The sequence below is a fragment of the Sugiyamaella lignohabitans genome, chromosome C (assembly GCF_001640025.1).
Source record: "Sugiyamaella lignohabitans strain CBS 10342 chromosome C, complete sequence".
Lineage (NCBI taxonomy): Eukaryota > Fungi > Ascomycota > Dipodascomycetes > Dipodascales > Trichomonascaceae > Sugiyamaella > Sugiyamaella lignohabitans.
Genome location: NC_031671.1, coordinates 238,534 through 252,858, shown reverse-complemented (window position 1 = coordinate 252,858; position 14,325 = coordinate 238,534). Strand labels below are relative to the sequence as shown.

Below are 14,325 nucleotides of genomic sequence, written 5' to 3'. Positions count from 1 at the left end.
GGAGGGAATGGAGAGGATGCTAGTACTCTCAAGGAATATTATGTTCCCTAACTGACCGTCATATGACTCCAGATCCATATTTCACAAACGCACAACCTTTAAATAGCAACAGATATATTCACAAATAAATCGATTTACAGTTGTTAGAATAAATACCCCACTAGCTCCCCGGGCACTTCAGCCAGATTAGGTTTAATTTTAGGTTGCATATGCGACCCTGATCGCCGCTGTCAACGCAGGGGGCGGGGGATCGACACCGTTGTCAGGTGGCATTGCCTCCGGCGGCTGGGGCTCTGCCCCAGACCCCGTAGCTCCTGCTCCGCAGGAGATGGCTGGGACCGTCGACGGAACGACTCGAGCGCAGCGAGAGGAGCAACGGGGTCTGGGGCGCAGCCCCAGCCGCCGGAGGCATGTCCCCGTAAAGAAGAATTATTAGAGTAGATTTATTACATTATTTCTTGAGCTGGATATCGACAGCAGCAATGATTTGGTCGACGGATTGGGGGTTGTTGAGGGTGGAGATGTCGCCGATAGAGTCAGCCTCGTTGGACACGATCTTGCGGAGAATACGTCTCATGATCTTGCCGGATCTAGTCTTGGGCAGGTCATCGATGACGATAACGGTCTTAGGGGCAGCGAAGGGACCGATTTCCTTGCGGACGTGCATGATGAGCTCTTTCTTGATTTCTTGGGTGTGGTCGAATCCGTCCTTGAGCGAGACGAATGCAATGACGGCTTGACCAGTCAAGTCGTCGCTGACGCCGACAACAGCCGACTCGGCAACACTGTGGTGCTCGATGAGCGAGGCCTCGATCTCGGCAGTCGACAGTCTGTGGCCAGACACGTTGACAACGTCGTCAACACGGCCACGGATCCAGTAGAAACCTTCGTGGTCACGAGCAGCACCGTCTCCCGTGAAGTAGAGACCGGGGTATGGCTTCAAGTAGGTATCGAGATATCTTTGGTGAGCACCCCAAACGGATCTGGCAATAGATGGCCAGGGCTTCTTGACAGCAAGAACACCCTCGACATCATTGCCAACGAGCTCCTTTCCAGTGACAGGGTCAATAATGGCCAAATCAATGCCGAAAAAAGGGAACGAAGCACTACCGGGCTTCATGGGAGTAATACCAGCAAGAGGAGCAATGATATGAGAGCCAGTCTCAGTTTGCCAGTAGGTATCAGCAATGTGGCATTCGCTGTTACCAATCAACTCGTGGTACCACTCCCAGATCTCACCGGCAATTGGCTCACCGACGGAGCCAAGAGTTCTGAGAGAAGACAAGTCGTGACCAGTAATAAACTCTTCACCACCTCTCTTGAGCAGTCTCAAGGCAGTAGGAGCAACGTAGAACTGAGTAACCTTGTACTTTTCAATGATTTGCCAGTAACGAGACAAGTTGGGGTATGCAGGGGTGCCTTCAAAAATAACACTAGTAGCACCGAGAAGAAGAGGAGCATAAAGAGCATAGGTGTGGCCAGTGATCCAACCGACGTCACCAGCTGTGAAGAGGATATCCTTCTCTTGAATATCGAACACATGCTTAGCAGTAATGGCAGCACCGAGTAAGTAACCAGCAGTCGAGTGTACAACACCCTTTGGAGAACCGGTGGAACCTGAAGTGTATAGTAAGAAAAGAGGGTCCTCAGAGTTGACAGCAACAGGAGGAGAATAAGCACGTTGCTTATCGAGTTCCTCGTGCCACCAGAAATCACGGCCCTCGGTCCAAGGGATCTCAGAACCAGTTCTCTTGAAAACAAGAACCTTTTCGATAGAAGGAGCGTTCTTGAGACTGTCATCGACAATCTTCTTGGTATAAACAGTCTTACCACCACGACGGCCCTCGTCACTGGTAATAATGACCTTACACTTGGCATCATTAATACGGTCCTTAAGAGAACCAGATGAGAAACCAGCGAAGATGACAGAGTGGATAGCACCAATACGGGTGACAGCCAAAAGAGCGACAATGGCCTCAGGAATATTGGGCAAGTAGATAGCTACGGTATCACCTTTTTTAACACCAAAAGAGGTCAAGACAGCAGCCAATTTGGATACTTGACGGAGCAATTCACCGTAGGTGACATTACGGGAATCCTTGGCATCATCTGCTTCATAGATAAGAGCAATCTTTTCAGGATTGGCAAAAGCGTGTCTGTCAACACAGTTATAAGAAGCATTGAGCTGGCCCTCTAAGAACCAAGCAACATCACCATGTTCAAAACCACCCGAGCTGACGGTCTTGAAATCTCTGTCCCAACTTAATAATTCTCTAGCAGCATCGCCGAAAAACTTGTCGGGGTTCTCAATTGACTCTTTATAGAGCTGGCTATAGTGATCAAAAGAGCTCAGATGTGTCTTGGAAGGGTGTTTGCTATCCACCAGTTAGTATAAACGAATCCACCAGCCCAGTGGATCCACAACGAGCTTGCTCGCGAAGCGAGCAACAACGGGGTCTGGGGCAGCGCCCCAGCCGCCGGAGGCCACCCCAACCGCCAGATCAAAACCGCAAAAAAAAAACCTACTCAAAAAACGCCTGAGGAGTATGACGAGCCTGTACAACGTGGGACTCAGCTACAGTCATTATTTATTATTGATCTTGACAATTGATAAAAAAGAACCGGAAAAAAAAAAGATAAAACCGAAAATGCCAAAAATCTGCAACTCAAGTTAGCCAACAGGAACCAAATGAACAAGCGTCAACCCCAGCTCCAGATGCCAAACACAAAATGTTATCACCGCCAAAGTTTCGAATAGCAGCCCTGGCGTAGTAATGCAGTCATAATAGCGATCTTCCGAAAGAGAACAGAAGAAGGCCGATTGGTGCATCGAGGCATGCAGATACGACGCCATTTTTTCAGGCATTACCGGACATAAATTGACGAGGAAACAGACAGTAGACATTCGGAGCACAATACACCCAGTGGGAAAAAACATCACCACCGGAAAGGTTGACAAAACCCAAGACACAAAACGGAAATTAACAGTCGATGGTCAGAACTTAAAAAAGTTAACCGAAAAGAGAGAAAGTAGTGTCTTATCATTGACATGGTTCCGACGTCCAAAAGCCCCGCCGGTATCGGTCAAAAACCGGTTTGCAGACAACGACCCCCATCGATCAAATCACGACCCCCACCAGAACAGTACAGATTCAGGGGGAAAGTAGGGGGTGTACCTTGAGCGTCAAGCAGTGTCGAGCCATGCCTAACTGCGTCAACAAGCGCTATATGCCGCATCAAGCAACAACTCTGTCCAATCACATGAGCCCTGAATCATGCTCTATCACGCAAAACATTCACATATTTGAGACTGGCCGCAAGCCGTACCGTTCTTCAATGGACAATTCCGCCGACCGAATGCACCAGTATTTACCAGAAGGTGAACCCGCAGAAGCACCAGCAGAAGCACCAACAAAAGAGTACATATGGGAGCAGCAGGGGTTGTCGCAATCACAACAGACTTACTTAAAACAACAATAAAAAGACGGAACCGAAATAGGCTAAAAACTGCACAAAGTTAGTTAAAGTCGAGAAGCGATGAGACGCCATCCATCGGCAATCGAGACGGAACCATAACTACCGGCAATTAAACATCCGGCACCAGATCAACCAAGCAACCGACAAACGTAAAAAACTAAGAACCACACAAACAGGCCGAGACACACGCAGGAAACGAACGACACACGCACAACAACAGACCCATGCATTTGTTGAATAGCGGCGATTTCCCAACGGAAAAAAAGCAGTCGAGCAGTGCATGAGCAGCTGCCTGGATCAGCGGCTCGACGCAAGATGCACTGCAGCACACGACGACGTTCCGGAGATATGGAGACCCCGTTCAAGCTAGCGTGGCACCCGCTGTCACTGACTTCGCCAACGGCGGACCCCGCCAACCACCACTCTCCACCAAAACCCCGTCCAAAACTCCCCCGTTCGCTCGCGAAGCGAGCACAACGGGGTCTGGGGCAGCGCCCCAGCCGCCGGAGGCAAACCCCCATTCCCCAAACTCACCTTAAAAAAACTGCCGAGAAAAAAATAGCCAGAAGTGAGGATAAAAACTGGGGTCCGGGGTAGATTATTTATATTTATATTTATATTTGGAGACAAACAAAGTTAAAATAAACACGGCAATCCACACGCCTCTGACACCCCGATAACAGCGAAACCGGCAATGATGGGCCGCACACCCGAGACAGCCATTGCGGGCCGCGATATTTCAAAGCTCCATCAGTCCGGGGTCGCAGCACCCGGGCGAAAGGGGAGACTTAAATCCGGGGTTGGAATCCGGGGTCGGGTCCGACTGACTGGGGGGCCTGCCTCCGGCGGCTGGGGCTCCGCCCCAGACCCTGGCTGCTCCTGCTTCGCAGGAGTTGGCGAGGTCCGTGGACTTGGCAGGGGGCGTTGACGGAACGACTCGAGCGGAGCGAGAGGAGCAACCAGGGTCTGGGGCGGAGCCCCAGCCGCCGGAGGCACGAGGACACGGCAGAGGATGTGGATTAAGAGACAAAAAATAAAATAAAAACGGCAGCTGGCGTCGGACAGTCATAAGCAGGCAGTCTAGTGAGAATTGCGGGGACAAAAGTCAAGGGTGTGAGTCAAAGAACCGAAACCAGGAACACTGGAAATGGTTGATTGGGAAGAAGAGAGAATTAACAGGCACAGGAGGAGGAGTCCGAGTCCAGGTTGATATTAATAGCGTCGGAGTACTCCTGGCTGAAATCTTGGGCGTCTTCTTGCTGGAGAGCGTTTCGTGCGACTACTTCAAACGCTTGTTCGACCCCGGTGGCTTCTTTAGCACTGGTTTCAAAGTACGGAAGATTGCCTTTGGAAGCACAGAATGCCTGAGCTCGTTTAGTGCTGACAGCCCGTTTCGAGTCCTCGACATCAATTTTGTTACCAATAACAACAAACGGGAACGAGTCGGGGTCACGAGGATTGGCCTGGATCAGAAATTCGTCACGCCAGTTCTCCAGCGCCTCAAAAGATTTGGCATTATTGACATCGTACATGAGCACACAACAGTCGGCTCCTCTATAAAAGGCCACTCCCAACGACTGGAACCGTTCCTGGCCGGCCGTGTCCCAAATCTGCATCACCACTCGGCGGTCGTCCAAATAAGTCTCCTTGGTCAAAAAATCAGCGCCAATTGTGGCTTTATACTGCGTCGAGAACTTCTTGTTCACGTATTGCTGCCTGTAAACCAGTTAGTCCGTGTCGCAAAGGGTCGGGGTGTGCCTCCGGCGGCTGGGGCTCCGCCCCAGACCCTGGTTGCTCCTCTCGCTTCGCTCGAGTCGGGCGTCCAGTTGTCAGGGGTCAAACCAGCGAGGGGAAACGATCAAAACCCCGTCCCCGACGCCCGACTCGAGCGAAGCGAGAGGAGCAACCAGGGTCTGGGGCGGAGCCCCAGCCGCCGGAGGCATGTCCACCTCCCCGGAATGCGTGACTTACATGAGAGACGTCTTTCCGACACCGGAATCGCCAAGGATAATGACCTTGAGCATGGTCTTCTTCCGGGCTCCTGACATGGCTGTGTGGTCTTCTTCGTGAGTGTGTAGTTTGTGTGGTTTGTGTGGTTTGTTAGTTAATTGCACGACTGGCACGAGTTAAGAAATGTGCTCGAAGTCAGATCAGGCGGAGCTTCCTGGAACCCGTCCTGAGATTGCGGGTTCTGTTGGAGGATCGAGTGAGCGGCGATGCCGTGCTGGCTGGCTGCTGGCTGGCTGGCTCTTGGTTTTGGCACCTAACACACTTCTATCAATGAAGTGGCGTGCGTAGAATACTGGCTGGACACCTGCTGGCAATGAATCGAAGACAGTCTCACGTGCTGGTCGCTGGTATTGGGCTCCTGATGGCTATCGGCAATGATAATGACTGACGGTCATCTGCTCCTATCAGTTCGATATGGCGATGGCTGGTCTCCCCGTCCCTTATACACATATCTCCGTAACGGTCTCTAACCCTTGCCCTGGCATAAATATAGGGGTCTGCCAGGGGGTGTGCCTCCGGCGGCTGGGGCTCCGCCCCAGACCCTGGTTGCTCCTCTCGCTACGCTCGAGTCGGGTGTGGGGGTTGGGGAAACGTCTGCGGAGCAGGAGACGGGTTTATTTGGGCGGTTTAGGTCCGCTTTTAGGGTCACAGAGCGGGTTTTAGGACCTCAATCGACCGTAAAAACCCCGGTCCTTCCGCCTCTCCTGCGAAGCAGGAGCCACCAGGGTCTGGGGCGGAGCCCCAGCCGCCGGAGGCAGACCCTCCACCCGGAGTACGGGGTTCGGAGAGGTGAGGTGGCTTCGTTAGGGTCGAGGTGCATGGTGTCCCGAATAGGCGATCTCAGGGGTCGCCGGCAGTAGTTTCTGCCGTCGGGTGAATTTATTGGTTCAGGGTCTTTTGATGGGTGTTGGTCTGTCAAGGGGTGTGCCTTCGGCGGCTGGGGCTCCGCCCCAGGCCCTGGTGGCTCCTCTCGCTTCGCTCGAGTCGGGCGTCGGGCGTCCAGTCGTCTGGGTCGTCACCCGGAACTATTTCTGTAACATAAGTAGAGATTTGTGGAGACTTTTAACTGTTTCAGAATGCGATTGAACCTCTGGGTTAATAGATTGAAACTCGGGTTGGATTACAGGAGGGAGGTCTATGAGCCTGCTGGTCTTCTCCCATAGCATTGCAGACCCACTGGGACTGCTATTACCAATTTCAAATAATTGATTGAAATAATTAGTCATATAAATGACCAGCTGACTGAAGGACATAAATTTACAAGATTTTAACAAGCAACAAGCTATCCAGCCTGGAAAATAGTACTGGTGTAAGCCGGGTGTGACATCTGCCCTGCATGAAATCCTCTGCCACTTTGTCTCAAAACTTAATCGAGAATGCAATTTACGTTTTCCCCGTTTAATCAGGAACCTGGATCACAGCTCAATCAACCCCGAATACAGCCTGGAATGATAATTAATGATAATTTTGTGCACTATCAGATTATTTCGGCCAGCCAGATCACCTGGAATTCTGTCTGATGGCACAGATTGCATAAGCAGCCGAGATTGATGCATGCGTTTCACGGATTATTCATTACCAACCTACTCCAGGGAATCTGACTGTTGGGTGAAAGAGAAAATGGAACATGTCCAAGGTGGTCATTTCGCTGGATTTGGATGCCTTTTATTGTGCTGTCGAACAGCATTATGACCCGACGTTGGCTGGTGATGTGCCGTTTATTGTGTATCAGAAAAATTGCGTTGCCACATTATCATACGCAGCCAGGAACTTGGGTCTCAAGAAACTGAGCACAGTTTCAGAAGCAGTGAAAAAAGTCCCTGGTATTAGACTGGTCAATGGTGAGAGTCTGGCAAAGTACAGGGCTGAGGGAAAGAAAATCCTCGATTTTGTCTCTGGATTGTTCGGAGGATGTGTGCCTATGGAGAGACTGGGTCTCGAGGAACTTCGCATTGATATCACTAAAGTGGTTGATTATAATATGGAAAATCTCCGGAATACTGGACTGCTGGATATTATACGAAATAGCGGTGCTGAAGTTGGAGATGAAAGTCCTGAGGGTATTTATTTATTTATGACTGATGGAGACACTCCTACCAATGACAGTGGCATCTCAGGACGGCGTGTTATTGGTGGTGGTGGTGGTCTGGATGGTTCAGAAGCTGATATTGATAAAACTCCGAGCAGTGATCCTTTCTTTTGTGAAAACTTCTTTTTCAATGTGCCCGCCAAAGTGTTTCCATTAGACAGGAACAATGCTCTACCGACGTTTACTGATAGTGAAGAACACTTGAGGTGCTATATTGGTGGTCAACTGGCAAGTTATATTATGGAACGACTCAGTATGGACATGGGTTATAACTGTTCTATAGGACTGGGACCCAATAAAACTATTGCTAAAATGGCATGTAGTCTGAACAAACCAAAAGGACTGACAATAGTGTTACCGGAACATGTTCAGGACTACCTTGACTCCACGTTTGTATCAGCCATTCCTGGATTCGGTCATAAGACAGTCAGACGGATAGCTGAAGATATAGCCTTTTCAGACCGTCCTGGCAACGGACTCTTCAGCACTTTTAAACGAGAAAATGAGAATCCCACATCTGCTGCTCCCATCAGAGACTCCAGAACCCCGACACCAGACAGTCCTCTTGCAACTAACTCGAATGAAGCAAAGCTATCTTCAGTAGAAGTATCACCACCGACTTTACAAAAACCAGTATCAATTGAAGCATCACCCTCATCAAACAAACCAGTGTCAGTAGAAACATCACCCTCATCAAAGAAGCCAATCTCAACTATTAAGAGTAGTGGAGGAGTAGAAAAGCTCGAACTTCATGCGTTAATGGACAGAGAGTTTGGAAGACATCTCACAGTCTACGATGTACGAACCAACCTCCATCGAACAGACTTTGTACGATTATTCGGCCAAAAACAAGGATCTGTGTTATGGGATCTGATGCACGGTATCGACAACAGTCCTGTCAAACAAGCCAGCGATATTCCCACTCAGATATCCATTGAAGACACATACAAACGCATCGATACCTTCGAACTCGTAAAAGAAGCTATAGTCTCACTCACGAACTCGCTTCTCTACCAAATCCACTGTGATCTCATCGACTCAGGCGACCTCACATGGAGAGTATTCCCCACCACCTTCCGACTCACCATGAGCCGAGGAGATTTCAACCCCTACGCAGTCCGTAAATCCAAATCGACCCGACTCCCACCTTCCTTTTTCGACGAAATGCTCTCCATATCCTCGACTCCCGACCCCACCCCACTCTCCTACGAAGTCCTCTCCCGCAAACTCTTCCAAGACCCCATCCTGGCCCTCTACAACCAACTCTCCACCGCCCGTGCCGGCGAAAAACTGAACGTCCGACTCCTCAACGTCGCGGTAACCAACTTCGACCCCACCCGACCCACAGCCACGCGAAGCAAACCGTCCTCCCGCCAGTCTCGCGGGGTCATGGACCGGTTTCTGAACCTGAAGTGACACCGAGGGTGGGGGTCTGCCTCCGGCGGCTGGGGCTCCGCCCCAGACCCTGGTTGCTCCGCCCCAGACCCTGGTTGCTCCTCTCGCTTCGCTCGAGTCGAGCGTGGGGAAGTCTCCACGATCTGGACACCCCTCGCCCGACTCGAGCGGAGCGAGAGGAGCCACGGGGTCTGGGGCAGCGCCCCAGCTGCCAGAGGCAGACCCTCCAAACCCGACTCGAGCAGAGCGAGAGGAGCAACCAGGGTATGGGGCGGAGCCCCAGCCGCCGGAGGCAGACCGGAGAATGAGAGTAAAATATATACAGTTGAGAATGCTACGTAGAAGGAGAGTCGTCGTCGAGGCTGAGATTGATGCTGAGGGATTTGTCGGCGGCCTGTTCTTGGACACCGCGGGTGTGGGGCATGATTCGGACGGCGATGTCGGTTTCGAGTCGCAGTTTTTCCCAGGGCTCGAGGGCGTCCCATTCGTCGGATTTCGTGGTTGACAGCGACTCGATTGCCGACATCAGCGAGTCGACACTCAGCGAATCGGTTCTCGATTTCTCGCCTGTCGCGCTCTTCCCGTTGCTGTTATTATTGTTATTAGTGTTCAAGTTCCGAGAATCGGATGTTGAAGAGTTGATGTTGGAGTTTGAGGTGGAAGCGGATGAGGACGAGGCGATGTCGTGGCCCTCTTCTTCTTTCAGCTCGATTAATGCTTTGTTTTCTCTGGTCTGAGCATCCTGCTCGTTCTCTCGTTTCAGTTCCTCCAGGATCTTATGAGACAGCTGTCGGTTATTTTCTCTGATCTCTGAGTACACTTCTTTTGCAAGGTTGACGCTCTTGCCGACATTCTGCGCTTTATTAAGAGCCTGATCCATTCGTCGTTTCCATTCTTTATACTCCACAGCCCTGTATCCAGTTGGACCAAACCAGAACGACGGATTCTGGCCTTTTCGGACCGCCTGTTGTCTCGCACGAGCGGCGTCCTGCTGCCATGGATCAGTTGGCAACTGTAACCGAACCAGCTCCAACGACGCCAGAATCATTAAATACGACCCTGCCAAAACACCGGCCGTGCGAATCGACCGCGTCACCCACACCCTTCTCCCAGGAACCGGTTTACGGCCTGGCAACCACCACAACAACAGTCCCCCCGCCAACTGCACCCCCGTCAACCCGTACAAACAGGGTTTACAATCATTCGCCGGCACCAGCGGTCCCCACAACCACAGACCAAAACTGGGGTTCCTATACCACACACTCGGGTCCACAGGCCCTCTCGCATCCGCCTTTTCACCGCCTGTCGTATTATTTCCGTGCGAACTGTCCATTACAACTTCCTCTATCTTCCTCTGATCCTGCTCTCTCTACTTCACCGGTTTACGTACATGGGGGTCACGTGCGTGCCTCCGGCGGCTGGGGCTGCGCCCCAGACCCCGCGGCTCCTCTCGCTGCGCTCGAGTCGGGCGTCAGGGGTGGGTCAGGAGCTGAACCAGAGTCGAACGAGGCCAATTCGCGGGGCTCTGGACCCCCAAAAATCCCCGGCCTGACTCACCCCCGACGCCCGACTCGAGCGCAGCGAGAGGAGCCGCGGGGTCTGGGGCGCAGCCCCAGCCGCCGGAGGCACACTCCCTACACCAGAAGCCCCCTGAAGAGCCCGGAGGTGAGTTGGTTGGCTGGCGGAGCGCGCTGATAAGGGCTCGGGAGGTGGTTGTTGTCTTCGTCGATGCAATGCAATGTAGGGGGGTGTGCTGAAAGAGGAAGAGGAAGCGGACCATCGGGGCTCGATCGTTGTCGGTGAGGGTCTGGGTTCTGGGTTGACCCGTTCGCTTGGAAAGTTTTTTTTTTTGGAATCGTTATTTGACTGGTTTTCGTGAAGTGAGGATGTGAGTGAGTGGTGAAGTGGATTCAGGGGGTTTTGGCAATTGCCCAGTTGGGGTCGAGGACGGCTGGAGCATGGACGGATGAATGGAGAGGGAGTGAGAGAGAGAGCGGGAGGGGGGTTATCGCACGGCAACAAAGCGGCTGACGGGCTCGTTGGCTCGCGTATCAGGAGCAGTGGTGCTGTTGGCTGGAGATCGGTTATCTAATCTTTGGATGTTAGGTTAAAGAGCTGTCAAGGGGTGTATTTTAAAGTGTGCAGCAGCGGCCTGTTTCCATCGCTGATCTTCACTTATAACGAACGGCAGGAAGAAATCATAGGGATTTAGCTTTTATAGGGATAGAGCTAGGGTAGTGTTTCAGTTGGTTCACTTGTGATTTTTGTTTAGTTTGTTAGTTAACTCACATTTGGTTTGACTGTTGATTCGAAAGTTCGTTGATAATTGGTTAAATTTGTTGGTGAGAAGCCAGCATTAGATCAGATATCGAGAGTCAGAAGGTAGCAGGAAAATCACTGCTCACACCCCGCGAATAACCGAAACCTACCTCGCGTTTGGATCCTTATCAGTGGTGCACATCCGCCAGTAAGTGACCTTTTTACGCAAATAGCTAGGCTGGTATTTGTGGTTTGAACACTGCTTTATCAGTAGGAGTAAACGAGAAATCAATTTCGTTTGTGAAGTTGCAAAAGTTGGTTTATTGGTTTAATTAGACCTGAAAAGTTCTAGAAAGCACATTTGTCTTCAGTTGGTCCGTGCGTGTGTTGGTTTGTCAGGAGGTTGCTGTTCGTTTGTCAGTTGGCCTGCTGTTGGTTTGTCAGGAGGTTACTGGTAGAGTATTCTCGAACAAGTGTCTACTATCGGTAGCTGAGTTTATGGAGTTGATTGAACACTGAACACTGTTTAGTTAGTGTTGAGTGAATCAATTGGATCAAGACCTGAAAAAGGGTTAATTTGGCTGGTTAATAGGACTGGTGATTAGGACAGGTGATTAGGACAGGTGAAGAGGTTTCAGTTGAACCAGTTAAAGGATTAACCAGATCAGTCAGACTAAGTCGATATTACATCAGATTCAGAGAGAGTACTCTAAATTGATTACGTTCAGATAGTCAAGTCAGATTCGAGACACAGACTAAATCAAGTGGAATTTACCACAAATAGCATCAAGCATTAGACTTTACACAGATAAAATGCCCGGTACTAATTCCCAGATACCCTCGTCTCCTGATAGGAACGGGTCAGCAGCTCATGGGTCGTCTGCTTGGCATGGAGGTTCGAGCACTTCGGGATTGCCAAGTTCTGCGACTTACGGGACTCCTGGTCTTGGAACTGGTGGTACTACCACTACTGGTGGTGGTATTGGTTCCGGCAATTTGACTTCGTCGCGAAGATCGTCTTTTTTTAACGGAGCAGGTGGTGGACTTAATTCCATCGAGCACTTTGCTTCGTCCTATACTAGAGCTCAGTCGTTCTTGGCGATTGAACCTCCTAGCGAAATATCTCGACAGAGATCATTTTTTGATGAAACTGGTTCTCCTGTTATTCCCTCGAGCTTTGCATCCAGATACAGACCTCATTTCGATGAGGGAACTGATTTTACCGATGCTATTGATGAAGATGGCTATGAAAGTTCGACCTATTTAGACGACAACGAAGACGCATCTGGCCATATATCCACAGGGGGCACCGAACCATCTCAAACAGACCATTTACTCGGTCATAATGAATCCCTGTATGGGTCTTATAAAAGTACCTCAACTTCTGGGGGATACTTGAATATCCCCACTCACAACCGTCGACACCCAAGATCAAGAAGACTGTCGTTATACACCGCTGAACCTGACCAAGGAACACATATTCTCGGTGAATCACAGGCCATATCCACCGGTACAGAACAGGATCCTGTTATTATTCAAAAAGTCGAGGACGAGGATGGTCATATCACTACTGTAATTGCTGGTCAGTCTACTGCTCCGCAAACTGTGTTCAACTCAGTCAACATTCTCATCGGTATTGGTTTACTAGCACTGCCTCTTGGTTTTAGATATGCTGGTTGGGTCATTGGATGTATACTCCTGGTTATTTCAGCAGCATCCACATTCTACTCTGCCAAACTTCTTGCCAAATGCCTTGATACCGACAGTACTATTGTTACATATGCCGATGTTGCTTATGCGGCATTCGGTTCGCGAGCACGTATTCTTGTATCCATGCTCTTTACAATTGAACTCATGGGTGCTGGAGTCTCACTTGTAGTCTTGTTTTCCGACTCACTTCATTCGCTGGTCCCCTCTATCAGTCAATTACAATGGAAGTTTGTCGCATTTGCCATTCTCACCCCTCCATGTTTCCTTCCTCTGAGAATCCTCAGTTTTTCTAGTATCATGGGTATCACTGCCACCTTTGCACTCGTAGTAATTGTACTTTTCGACGGGTTTTATAAAGCTGACAGTCCCGGATCTTTGCTTCACCCTGCTACAACCTGGATGTGGCCCGAGAAGTGGTCACTGTTGCCAATGTCTATAGGTATTTTCATGGCTCCCTGGGGTGGACATGCCGTGTTCCCCAATATCTACCGAGACATGAGACATCCTCAGAAATACGGCCAGTGTCTTAAGACCACATATAAAATTACTTTCTTAGTAGACGCTTCTATGGGAGTACTAGGATTTCTCATGTTTGGCCAGGATGTTATGGACGAGGTCACGAAGAGCATTCTTCTCACCCCTGGCTACCCTGAATCATTAAACTATCTCATCACCCTGCTAATCGCTACAATTCCACTTGCCAAGACACCTCTCAATGCTCGACCCATTGTTAGTACTTTAGACATCCTCTTCGGTATTGACAAAGTAGAATTCGGTGACAAAACAAGCCACCATTTCGGTGCTCGAATTGGCAAATTCCTCGTGCGGGTCAGTGTAGTCGCCAGCTTCGTGCTCATGGCCATTGCCTTCCCAGACTTCGACCGTATCATCGCATTCTTCGGCAGTCTGCTCTGCGTCACCATTTGCATGATCCTCCCCCTCTCCTTCTACCTCAAACTCTACGCGGGCCGCATCTCCAAATTCGAGCTCATCCTCGACTACATCCTTCTCGTCTTCTTCTCCATCCTCGCCATCGTCGGCACCATCTGGTGCATGCTTCCTGCCGACCTCATTGGCCGCGAATAATCTCCTACTCTTCCTAATGTATATTAATACTCTCTCTACCTCACTGCCTCCGGCGGCTGGGGCTCCGCCCCAGACCCTGGTTGCTCCTCTCGCTTCGCTCGAGTCGGACGCCGGTTGTCGTTCTTCTTATAATATTTCCTAATTATGTTATACTTGATAATTTTTCTCATAAATCTAGTTCATAATTGCTACTGTATGTACGATTAAATATCGAACTTCTAATAACATTATTCCCATATCCATAAATGCTGCTAGAGACTTAAGCGAGAGCAGCGTGCAGTGGATTGACTCGAATGGTT

General features: G+C 50.3%; 5 protein-coding genes across 5 annotated transcripts; 2 read left to right on the top strand and 3 right to left on the bottom strand.

Annotated features, from left to right (window-relative positions):
* Nucleotides 1-451: 451 nt before the first annotated feature.
* Nucleotides 452-2,784, bottom strand: ACS2 (acetate--CoA ligase ACS2; the record flags this gene model as incomplete). Its single annotated transcript, XM_018880810.1, has 2 exons — nt 452-2,375; nt 2,741-2,784. 2 exons carry the CDS (start codon nt 2,782-2,784, stop codon nt 452-454), a joined length of 1,968 nt encoding a protein of 655 aa, XP_018733463.1.
* A 1,865-nt stretch (nt 2,785-4,649) lies between these two features.
* On the bottom strand, nt 4,650-5,093 carry YPT7 (Rab family GTPase YPT7; the record flags this gene model as incomplete). Its single annotated transcript, XM_018880808.1, has 1 exon — nt 4,650-5,093. One exon carries the CDS (start codon nt 5,091-5,093, stop codon nt 4,650-4,652), a length of 444 nt encoding a protein of 147 aa, XP_018733462.1.
* Nucleotides 5,094-7,114: 2,021 nt separating this feature from the next.
* On the top strand, nt 7,115-8,992 carry AWJ20_3778 (uncharacterized protein; the record flags this gene model as incomplete). The annotated part of the gene is made up of 1 exon (XM_018880807.1): nt 7,115-8,992. One exon carries the CDS (start codon nt 7,115-7,117, stop codon nt 8,990-8,992), a length of 1,878 nt encoding a protein of 625 aa, XP_018733461.1.
* A 313-nt stretch (nt 8,993-9,305) lies between these two features.
* AWJ20_3777 (uncharacterized protein) lies at nt 9,306-10,019 on the bottom strand (the record flags this gene model as incomplete). Its single annotated transcript, XM_018880806.1, has 1 exon — nt 9,306-10,019. One exon carries the CDS (start codon nt 10,017-10,019, stop codon nt 9,306-9,308), a length of 714 nt encoding a protein of 237 aa, XP_018733460.1.
* Nucleotides 10,020-12,043: 2,024 nt separating this feature from the next.
* On the top strand, nt 12,044-14,026 carry AVT1 (Avt1p; the record flags this gene model as incomplete). The annotated part of the gene is made up of 1 exon (XM_018880805.1): nt 12,044-14,026. The coding sequence occupies one exon, from the start codon at nt 12,044-12,046 to the stop codon at nt 14,024-14,026; it is 1,983 nt and encodes a 660-aa protein (XP_018733459.1).
* Between the last annotated feature and the right edge of the window lie 299 nt (nt 14,027-14,325).